Genomic DNA, 9,911 nt, shown 5'->3' on the forward strand with positions numbered 1-9,911 from the left:
GTTATATGAGATTTTTAAGCTAACAATCTCCTTAGAGTCAAAATACTATTTTTTAAGTCAAATCTACTTATTTAAATACAGTTTCGACAAATAAAAACAGTTCTTAAGAAATAAATGGCGTGATAATTTTATCTCTCTCGTTAAAATGCAAAGGTTTGTAATTTTAACAAACAAATCATACTTGTTTGTAATTTATTAAATATAAAATATAGTGATTTACATTATATTTACTTGCAATTTATTAGAACTAAATTATAAAGTACATATCAAAAAAGTCCAATTTAAAAAAAAATATTTTTAATTATTTTCAATAAGTTATATTTTTTAAATTATGTGCACATTTAAGATTGCCTCGTTATATTATTTCCTAATAAATTAATATCATTCATAAACTAATATTATTCAAAATTTTCTCAAATATTTAATAATTAAATTATATTAATTTGTAATAAATTTAAAATATATTCCATTATCTAGTACAAATGTAGAAATAAGAATTAATAATACAAATAATATAAATAACCAAGTCAAAAATAAAATTTACAAAAGTTCATGGGAGGTAAACGTAATTTTTAATTTTAGTTTTTCGTCCTCGCTTAAATTCCTTTTTGTGCTTTTATTTGGACCATCATCGTTTCGTCGTCGCCATCTCTGGCTCTCTCTCTCTCTCTCGCCCCCTCTCTCTAGAATCCTGTTTTTGCTCGACAGCTTCATTCAAACCCCTAACACCACAACAAACTCTCACTTGCATAGCTCCTCTTTTTATCTGAGAAAAATTTATTTCCAAGAAATTACCTCTCGATTCTCTCTTTATTACGATCCTGCCCCTCTTCTCTCCGTTTTATTTTTTCATCTTCCCTCGAAATGCCTCTCCGCTGCCTCGTTGTTTACGCCTCGTCGTGAATTGCTCGGGGTTGAATCAATCTCTGGTTGGATAACAGCTTAGGGCGCCATTCTTTACTCACTGTTCTAGAAGTTTCTCTGAGGTATTTGTTATTTTGTTATTATTTTTTGGTGGTTCATGACATCTGAAACTATTTTGCGAGAAACCTAGGTTCGGTTTTCGTTGATTATTGTTGTTGCGAGCGATTTTTTGTTTGTTGGATTTCGCGATATTTTTCGTGCGTAAAAGTGAAGGGAATCGGAACTTAATTGTGTCGTGTTGTTTTAGTATTTCCGATTTTCGGTTCACATGCTGGCGAATAATTTGTGTTAGTTCTGCTTGGGTTGAGTACAATCTGTGTGTATAACCATTCTCTTTGTTTTCTTCTTGGTTGGGGTAGTAAACGTGGTTTTAACTAGCTAGGGTATTGTAAGTATTGTTCATGACCTAGAATCCTTGACGGGTATATAATACTCTGCAATTTTTGTAGCTTATGGGAAATTAATATTTTTATTTTTTGTTTGCACGAGCAAACATCTGAATTTGGCAGTTTGTTTAAGAGACTTATGAATTTGGGATAAGGGTGCTGTTTCTGTTGATACCTACTGAATGTGTTTCTCATTATGGGTTAGAGTTGATGCTGTGTATCATAAAGAGATTTTAGCATTCTGAGGTGGATGTTGTTGAGCACTTTTAACTCAACTTTCTGTGCTCAAGTCTAGTGTTTGGTTTTGCTTCTTGGTGTACACGGTTTGGGAGCTTTTTTTTTCTCCTTTTGGAAAGAACATGGATTTAGAAACTTTTCATAATGGATAATTCGCGGTTTGCTAACGCTTCAATCACAAGCATATATAGTAACTTTGTTGGCATGTCAAATGTAAAGCCAAAATAAAAAGAAATAGTTGCTTTATTAGCATTCTGCAGTTTGTGTCTCAAGTGTACTAATTAGATTAGTAAGGCATACTGTATGAAAAGGAACAAGAACTTTGTCGTGACGCATCGTAAAGATATGCTTATGTAGTGAAGTTTCTAATTTTCTTAATAGCTGATGATCGCCTCGAGAGGAATGTTTCAGTGTGTTTCCGAATTTGAATGCATATGTTTCTTTTTCTCAGTTGGCATACAAGACACGTGGTCAGAGTTAGATTAGCTTTAATTTTTGTATACGGAAGCTCCTTAATTCACCTGAAAGAAAAAAGAAAAGCTCTTAGATGGCACCCTTTTGATCATGTTGTTGTTTGATTTGTTTTATGTTGACATTTGAATGAAAAGCTTATGTGTGTAAAAATAGTTTGTCGGTATTATTATCAGTTTCTCATTTCTGTTTCACGTGCAGCAAATAGATTAAGCAGTCATGTTTTATGGATTTAATAATGTAAATGTGCATTTAATATTTTGATCCTCTAAGGAAAAATGACTCCATTATTTTGGTTTTATTTTGCTTGGTCATGACATGCCTAGTGATATAGATTTTGGGAATGTCATTGACACGCTAATACACTTGTAAATTTTTTGTACATGGGTGATATCTCCTTTGTTGATATCTGTTAATATAATTATCTGCATTTTTTATTTCAAAAAAAAATATTTTGATCCTCTATAAGAAAACAAAAGGTCAAGAGTAGGCTTGACGCTTTATGGTCACTGGGTAAGTACACCGTATTATGATCCTATCTGATGTCGCATAGTCTTCTGAATAGTTCTTCGTCTGCTATTTAGTCAAGCAAAGCTCCTTGACAGATCCATTATGATAAACATTTCTTTCCCTCCATGTTGACATGTAAAGCTCCTCAGGAATTTTCAAAGATAGGGGTCAGGATATTGATCTCATCCCGACTGTCGAATTCAATAGGACATGAAGTCATATGAGGATGGGTGAGTCAATAATTGCTTTTCATTGACTAGCTGAAAGTCGTATATGACACGTTTGACTGCTCAACAACATCAGTTGGGATAATGGATGAAGTAATTATTCGTCTAGAAAGAGCAGATTTTTAGACGAGACACCTCCATTAATGCATTGGATGCAGAATTCACTTGAAAGGGTTTACATTAATTGTTGCTGCAAATTAGGGTCTTTGTATGACATGTATAGTTGAAAAAAAAGGGGCTCATGTCAACATCTTTATAGGTTCGCCTAGTTGCTGTCGTCTTTACTGGGTATTCAGGAGAGAACAATTGCAAAGGGAGAAGAAAGGAAGTTATTCATTCTCACTGAGAAACCATTATGAGGCCTGAGCACGAGTATTCATATGATTTGCACACTAATTAAGTAAATTCTTACAACTTAGATGGAGATATTTGTGTGGGCTTTTCTTCCTTAATGGTATATTAAACATTCTGTATTAACCATTTTTTATGTTAGAAAAAAATAATAAAGTTGGACACTTTTGTTAACTTTTTTTTTTTTTTTTGATAATTGGGGCATCCAACCAAGTTATTTCATATGGTGGAATGTTAAGGGTTCTGGTTGGAATCGTGAGAATCTCAGCACTCTCTTGATATTGTACACCCTTCATTTGTCCATTATTATGTTTTCGAGCCTTCACGAAAAGTGTGCCAGTCTATTGCTTTCTGTTAGGCTTTCGAGTCCTTGGAGTTCCATTAATGTGCTAAAATCAATAATCCCCTTCTCCTCTCTCTCTGAGAAAAAGGATCAACATCCCTCTTCCAATTGAAGGGACATGTTAACCTTTTCGAATAATTGGTCATCAAACCTAATCGTTTCACATTTATTTTTCCAGACAAATAATTTATTATAAGCAATTTCTTTTATAATGGTTGCATTAACTTTAGTTTTCCTTTTCAGTCATATATGTTGATTTTACATGGTTTGGCATTTTGATTATTCTCTTTTGTTCTATTGAATAAAATATTATGGTTAGGTCTTTGAATTTCAAAATTTACCTCTTAATTTTTTTTTGGTTTCATAGTACCTGACTCACTATTTATTTTTAGCGTCATGGACATGAATTGATGTAATGGTTTCATAAGCTTTGTGGTCTTTTACTGCTGATGTTTCTGTTGCTGATAATATCAACATAATGTCTCTCCCCCACTGTTTGTAGGTTGTTCTCTAGCTGACAATTTGAAACCTGAATCTGGTAAGAGTTTTGAGCTTGAAGAACACAAAACGATATTTTGATTGTCTTAGGAGGATCTAATGGAGCTGAAAGTTTCATCTCCGAGACAGAGGGCTCTATCTCCCACTGATTGCGTCAGTGATTCTGAGGAAAAGGAGATTAGTGATGAGGATGATGACGACCGCAACCATAAGCATCGAAGGCGAGAGACACGATCTCAATCTTTGGAAAGAGACGGCTCTGATCAAGTCTTTGCCAGGCCATACAGAAAGCGAAATAAACATTTTGAAAATGGGCATTCCTTCAGGGAAAATGAATCTCAAGCAAATGAAACTTGGAGGCATTATAATGTCTCCCCACTGGAGAAAGACCTTTCCACAAAGTTTGAAAGAAGACGTCCTGGTTTACCATCATATCTGCGTGGACCGTTGGATCAACGAATCAGGGCAAACCAGGCATTTTTAGGAGACACGGGTTCTGGTAGGGGAAGAGGAAGGGACTCTGGTTCCTGGACACGCGATTCTAGGTTTGGCTCTATTGAGATTGCATCTCAAATGGTTCAGCCAGGGCCGATGGCGCCACATCTCTTTGGTGGAAGGGGATTGCCTAATGTGTCAACCACACAGAGCGCATCCTGGACTGCCTTTGGAATACTTCCTGGGGTACCAAATGGTGGGTTGGATACACTCCACTCCATCGGGTTACAAGGAACACTCAGACCACCAATTAATTCTTCATTAAACATAGGCATTCCTCGTCAGAGGTGTAGGGATTTTGAGGAACGTGGATTCTGTCTTAGAGGAGATATGTGCCCGATGGAGCATGGTGTCAATCGTATTGTTGTGGAGGATGTTCAGGTATGAGTATTGTTTGTTTTCTTCTGTTCCCAGTGATATTTGCATCATTTGGGGGAATGAAGTCCAAAAGAATGTGCTGCAGGACCTTGACCCAACCATGCATTAATTTTTGGAAATTTATGATAGGGTAGATTCGAATTTAATAATTTTGTTTGCCTTGCCAATTCATTTTTAGAAAATGTATGGGTATGGGTCAAACTTTTCCCAGCTATATTAATTTCTTTTGACTAATTTTTTTGTGATGCCTACTAAATTGCAGCACTCAACCTCGACGGTTAATGCCTATGCATATCCGGGCAGGATGAGAGCATTTTTTTCGTTGGAATTTCTTTTGTTATTTACCTAACTTTTATTTTTCATCAAAAGGCTTTGAGAATTCAGATTCTATGTTTCCACATATTGTGAAATTATAATTGGTTTAGCCGATGAAACTAGCCCTTCCATACTGCTAATTCATGCTAATTTTATTCGGATTCTCTGGCTTTTAAATGTTATGTAATTTGTTATCTTCAATGTGCCAAAATGATGCCAGGGTCACATTTATAAACCTCATTCTGCAGCTTCATGTTTTTGTAATCCCTTATCTGATTAAGAATCTTTGGACCTGTAACTTGAAGGAGAAACCATCATGTTTGATTACTACACTAGTTCTTTCTTCATGAGCCATTCATGAGCCAGTGCTAAAGGGAGAAAAGGAGAGAAATAAATCTCCGATTACTATATTAATTACTGGAGATTTAGAGCCATTCATGAGCCAGTGCTAAAGGGAAAAAAAGGAGAGAAATAAATCTCCGATTACTATATTAATTACTGGAGATTTAGTTGTTTGTTGAATTGCCATACTGAGAATTTTCTGGGGCTTTAGACTCTGTTACTGCCTTAAGATAATTAACTCGTGTACTGAAATTCTCTATCATTGTGTTCTTTTGCCATTTCCAGAGCCTCTCCCAGTTCAACCTTCCTGTTTCACTTCCAAGTGCTCAGCTATTGGGGCCGCCTGCTGGACCTGGACCCCTTCCTTCAGTTGGTGCTCCTTCAACATTGATTAACAACAAAGGAGCGCATAGCAAAGGTAGCAAACCTGGATTGAACAATGATGGGTTGGAACTAAGTGATACATATCCTGGTGCAGCTGGCGCTGATTTCTACGACCCTGATCAACCCTTGTGGAATAACAATGGTCCTGAAACTTCGGCTTCACTTGCTGCACTGCATTCACCCAAAATTGATGACATTGAGCCCTCATTGGATGATGATCGTCATCATGGTGCTGACAGTGAATACCCAATTAGGAGCACTGGGGCTATGGGTTCTCAGTCTCTGTCTGTTTGGGGTAGAATTGGTGGTTCAAAAAGCAAATTAAATTCAAAAGAGAAAATTGATGCAACATTAAGTTCCTCAGGTTATTTTGAAAATGAAGCTAAGATGGAGCAAGAGGCTTTAGGTAGTACCCAAGGTAGCTCCCGTCAAGGAAAACGGACTATTGCTGATGATGCTGGTCCAAAAGCCATGGATTCATCTCTCAAGACTCAGAATGGTGCTATGCGTAACTTGAGAAAATCATCTCAAAAGGCACTGCGAACTCTCTTTGTTAATGGAATTCCTCTAAAGAGCAACAAAAAAGAGGCTCTTCTTTCACATTTTCAAAAGTTTGGGAAGGTCATTGACATTTTTATTCCATTGAATAGTGAACGAGCATTTGTTCAATTTTCGAAGAGGGAGGAGGCAGAAGCTGCTCTTAAATCACCTGATGCTGTAATGGGTAACCGCTTTATCAGGCTGTGGTGGGCTAACCGTGATAGCATTCCTGATGATGGCGTGCCTGTAACTCCGCGTGTGATGGTAACTGGTTCAGTTCTACCCCATCAATCTGTTGTTCATAGAGGAAAAGATAATCTTCAGCCTTCTGTTCCAAAGGGTAACAATGTCCATTCTGCTGAAGTTCCTCCACCTGTGCCGGATCTTCCTAAGCCTGTAATAACTAATGTCCCCAAGGTTCCTCCTCTGCAAAAGAAGCTAGAAACTCTTGAGCAGTTGAAGGAGGAGCTCCGCAAGAAGCAGGAAATGCTGGACCAGAAGCGGAATGACTTCCGAAAACAGTTGGACAAATTTGAGAAACAAGTACATCCCTCTCTTTTTCATATGACTATATATATACATATGGTGTCTGATTTTGTACGTTCAGCATACAAATTAAAAGCGTGCACGTACATATGACTATATATATACATATGATGTCTGATTTTGTACGTTCAGCATACAAATTAAAAGCGTGCATGTACATTTCTTAGATTGCTCTCAGAGCTAAAGGTCCTAATTCATTTTTGAATATTTTCTTTTGTTCATTTTGTCAATGTGAAAGTGCTAGGGAGCCCTAATGCTAGGATACTTGGTTTGAGTTGTGGTGTTAGAGCAGAAAATAGAAATACTGGAAGTGTATGCCTATGTTCTTATGCTATATTCCTCTAAGAAAATGTTCTTATCCTATGTTGCACAACAAGCAATGATTTTTGCAGTTAAAAAAACACGTAATACGATTTGCTGCTATGTTGCCTCCAAAATACTTAACAAAATTTGTGGCAAATATTGTGCAATTTAGGAAGGATGAGGAAGGGAAAAATATGTCTAGATTGATGATATTTGAGTACTTCCTTGATTCTTGGCAGTCCAAAAATCGTTGGGATATAAAATTTTTGATCTAGGCCATTATAAGAATCACTTGGTGTCCATAGGATACCATACTCATGTAAATATGCATAGTTGGATGCACTTATTTAATTGTATTTAATTTGAACTTAATGGTGAATAAACATGAGGGCACCATGTCCGTAAGGACATTATAGTTAGATGCCTAATATTAATCTGTTCTTACATCAGATTACTTTCAACTTCTTGCAGGCTACTGGGCCCAAGGGGGAGCCAGTGACAGAGCAAGCTGCTAAGAGACTTAAAGTGGGAGTGGCGGCTTATGCTGCTAAAGTTTCAACCAGTATGTCTTCTGATTCAGCTGCTGCTATGGTGTCACCACACACTGAGGTGCTTGGAGATAAGAATAATTCTATGGAGAATGTTGTGTCCCACAGCCAAAAATCAAACACAGCCATGGTTTTGCAGGAATCCACAAGCCTGAAGCCACAGAGCTATCCATTGGGAACTTTAAATACTCCCAGTATGATAAATAGATATAAGTTGGACAACCGCACTGCTTCATTCAGAGTTATTCCACCTTTACCAACTGGCTTTGCAGATGTAAGTCTTTCTCTCTCTCTTTCTCTCCCTTTACCTATATATCTATGTTCTATCTAATCTATTTATCTGTATGTGTATCTACTCTGACACTATTTTTTCTCTCTATTGCCCACTGTTTTCTACAAGAGTTTGTTTTTTTCTTGTTTATGGTACATCTGTTGTTATATGTTAAAAACTTGCATTTTAATGGCAGTTAGATGTTAAATCATAAAATTTGTCTGGAACCAGCATTCTTTGTTGTCTCTTCGGATTGATTGAGAATCTGATGGCATTATGTGGGCATTACCAAAAGCGGGCATGACTTACAGTAATAAAAAAAGTAGATTCTTCTCAGTGAAAAGAAAAAGAAGTTAAGAACAGAATCAGTGATCAAGTGCAATCAGATATGTGCTCATGTTTTCATATCTCATAGAAGTAGGACTATATTAGAGTCTTGTGACATTGACTCCCATAGGAATAGTCCAAAGCTAAAATATCAATCACAAAGATTCTTGATGCCAATTGTTTTGTGCACGAGGTTCTCTCTCTCTCTAACTATCCCTTAAACCTCTAAACTTGAGGATAATTTGATACATTAGCTGTCATGGACAAAAATGATTTTTGTCTTTGCCTCAGGTTTGATCTGAGTATCTTGGCATAAAGAATTCACTTTTGCACGAATTGTTTGCTAGGTATTTGCTGAAAGACCAAATCCTTCTGTAAACCCTCATTAGCATGAGCGCAACATTAGTATAAATTTATGATAGCTGGAGTCAGTAAATATGCATTTATGGGTTATTTTGCAAATTATTTTTATTATATTTTCAGTAAATGAAAGATAACCTAAATTTTTATGTCCTCCAGGTTGCTGTCTTGAAAGGACATTTCTCATCTTATGGTGATCTTTCTACTGTGGAGTTAGAAGAGTTAGAAGCTAATGATGGGAGTAATGTATCAGAGGCATCAAAAAATTTTGAGGTTCATGTGACTTTCACAACACGCCAAGCAGCTGAGAGGGCATTTGAATATGGTAAATGCTGGCAAGGCCATGATTTGCAATTCACATGGGAGACATCAAGTAATTCCAGCATTTTCACTGGTAGCAGAGAAAGGTCCGTCTCCACTTCTAAGGGACCTGTAGATGCTGAGGTTCAACCTGTAGAGGAATCAGGATCTGTTCTACATCAGGAAGCTGCTACATCAGGAAATAAGGGACCCGAAAAGGCAGAAAGAGAAGGTGGTATTAAGTCTATGGAAGTGCATGAAGTTTTGCAACCTAGTTCAACCCCAGTTTCCAGGGAGAAAGAGCCATCAAAAGTCAATTGTTGAGGATGGGCTGATCAGTGGGGTCTGTACAGTGAGGTAAAATGTTTTAATTCTTCTCTAATTTCAGTCGTTTTTGCGTCATCAATTGCTGAAATTTCATTTTGCAATACATCTTATTTCATGCATTGGGATAATGTAAAAAAGGGAAACTTTCTGATTTTAATTGCCACCCGGGATAAGGGTTGGCTGTGGCAATTTGTGTTGTCTTTCAGGTTAAAATGTCTAGGACAAAAGGACAATGAATCAAAAAGTTAGTTACATTGAAATTAATTAAATGGTTCAGAAAAAGAGAAGGGATCTGATCCCCGTTCGTAGTTGAGTTACACCATGCTAGCTGATCTCAGAAATTATATATCATCTCTGTAACAGCAGCTCTACTTTGATTCCTGTTTGATGATGGCATTCTTGGCCAGTTATTTCAATTCAGCCATATATTAATATTGGAGATTTGTAGGCCATTTGTTCTATGGTACCTCATATGTCGGGTCCGAGTGTCCCCGTTCCTCAGCTTTTTGGGGAAAGATTTGAAAATTT

At 36.8% G+C, this 9,911-nt stretch overlaps 1 protein-coding gene across 2 annotated transcripts; it reads left to right on the forward strand.

Annotated features, from left to right (window-relative positions):
* Positions 1-625: 625 nt before the first annotated feature.
* On the forward strand, positions 626-9,700 carry LOC110810203 (zinc finger (CCCH-type) family protein / RNA recognition motif (RRM)-containing protein). Of its 2 annotated transcripts, XM_088214130.1 has the most exons (6): positions 626-986; positions 3,952-4,823; positions 5,763-6,944; positions 7,722-8,072; positions 8,916-9,413; positions 9,590-9,700. In XM_088214130.1, exons 2-5 carry the CDS (start codon positions 4,047-4,049, stop codon positions 9,378-9,380), a joined length of 2,775 nt encoding a protein of 924 aa, XP_088070256.1. In that variant the 5' UTR covers positions 626-986; positions 3,952-4,046; the 3' UTR covers positions 9,381-9,413; positions 9,590-9,700. The 2 variants fall into 2 exon arrangements, with proteins under 2 accessions (XP_088070256.1, XP_021891983.2); XM_022036291.2 differs by having other exon boundaries at positions 627-986; positions 8,916-9,700.
* The last annotated feature ends 211 nt before the right edge of the window (positions 9,701-9,911 follow it).

Source organism: Carica papaya, chromosome 1, assembly GCF_054855325.1.
Source record: "Carica papaya isolate Zhongbai chromosome 1, ASM5485532v1, whole genome shotgun sequence".
Lineage (NCBI taxonomy): Eukaryota > Viridiplantae > Streptophyta > Magnoliopsida > Brassicales > Caricaceae > Carica > Carica papaya.

Bases quoted from the DNA above. Each gene is read 5' to 3' on its own strand.
- LOC110810203 (XM_088214130.1), top strand. From the start codon at position 4,047: ATGGAGCTGAAAGTTTCATCTCCGAGACAGAGGGCTCTATCTCCCACT. The intron at 6,945-7,721 runs GTACATCCCTCT...AACTTCTTGCAG, and splicing joins TGGACAAATTTGAGAAACAA to GCTACTGGGCCCAAGGGGGA. The intron at 8,073-8,915 runs GTAAGTCTTTCT...TATGTCCTCCAG, and splicing joins TACCAACTGGCTTTGCAGAT to GTTGCTGTCTTGAAAGGACA.